The sequence below is a fragment of the Cucurbita pepo genome, unplaced genomic scaffold, assembly GCF_002806865.2.
Source record: "Cucurbita pepo subsp. pepo cultivar mu-cu-16 unplaced genomic scaffold, ASM280686v2 Cp4.1_scaffold006001, whole genome shotgun sequence".
NCBI classification, from domain to species: domain Eukaryota; kingdom Viridiplantae; phylum Streptophyta; class Magnoliopsida; order Cucurbitales; family Cucurbitaceae; genus Cucurbita; species Cucurbita pepo.
Window position 1 is genome coordinate 1 of NW_019651962.1, and position 625 is coordinate 625.

Below are 625 nucleotides of genomic sequence, written 5' to 3' on the forward strand. Positions count from 1 at the left end.
ATTTAGCAATTGACTTTCCTCTTGGATTTCAACCTATAAAAACCAAAAACTTTCTTCCTCTTTCCCATCACTTCCCTCCTCCTTTACCTCCAGCTTCCACTCCAAAAGTATATCCATCCATTGTCAACTCAATTGATCTTATCATGGCTTCTAATTCCAACACTAGTCCTCCTGAGACAAAGAAATACAAGGGCGTACGACGGCGTAAGTGGGGGAAGTGGGTGTCAGAGATTCGAGTTCCGGGCACACAAGAGCGCATGTGGCTTGGTTCTTACTCGTCGCCGGAAGCTGCCGCCGTGGCTCACGACGTCGCATATTATTGCCTGAGAAGACCCTCAAACCTCGACCACCTCAACTTCCCGCCCATGGTTCTGCCCTTGACCAACCACCTCCTTATCCGAGACGACATGTCGCCTGGCTCCATTCAGAAGGCAGCCTCCGACGCTGCCATGGCCGTCGATGCGCAGTATATATGTAACAGCTCGCCTGATCGGGGCAGCAGCGGCGGGACAGGGGCATTTCACGGATCAGGATACGAGAGTTATACTGCGATGAATGATCAAGATCGAGATCGAGATATTTCCATCGAAGATTATCTGTGAGCGTCAATTTGATCATTGGTGAT

At 49.9% G+C, this 625-nt stretch overlaps 1 protein-coding gene across 1 annotated transcript; it reads left to right on the plus strand.

Moving 5' to 3' along the window:
• The first annotated feature begins 95 nt into the window (after positions 1–95).
• On the plus strand, positions 96–607 carry LOC111787147 (ethylene-responsive transcription factor ERF020-like). The gene has a single exon (XM_023667266.1). The coding sequence runs from the start codon at positions 144–146 to the stop codon at positions 600–602; it is 459 nt and encodes a 152-aa protein (XP_023523034.1). The 5' UTR covers positions 96–143; the 3' UTR covers positions 603–607.
• The last annotated feature ends 18 nt before the right edge of the window (positions 608–625 follow it).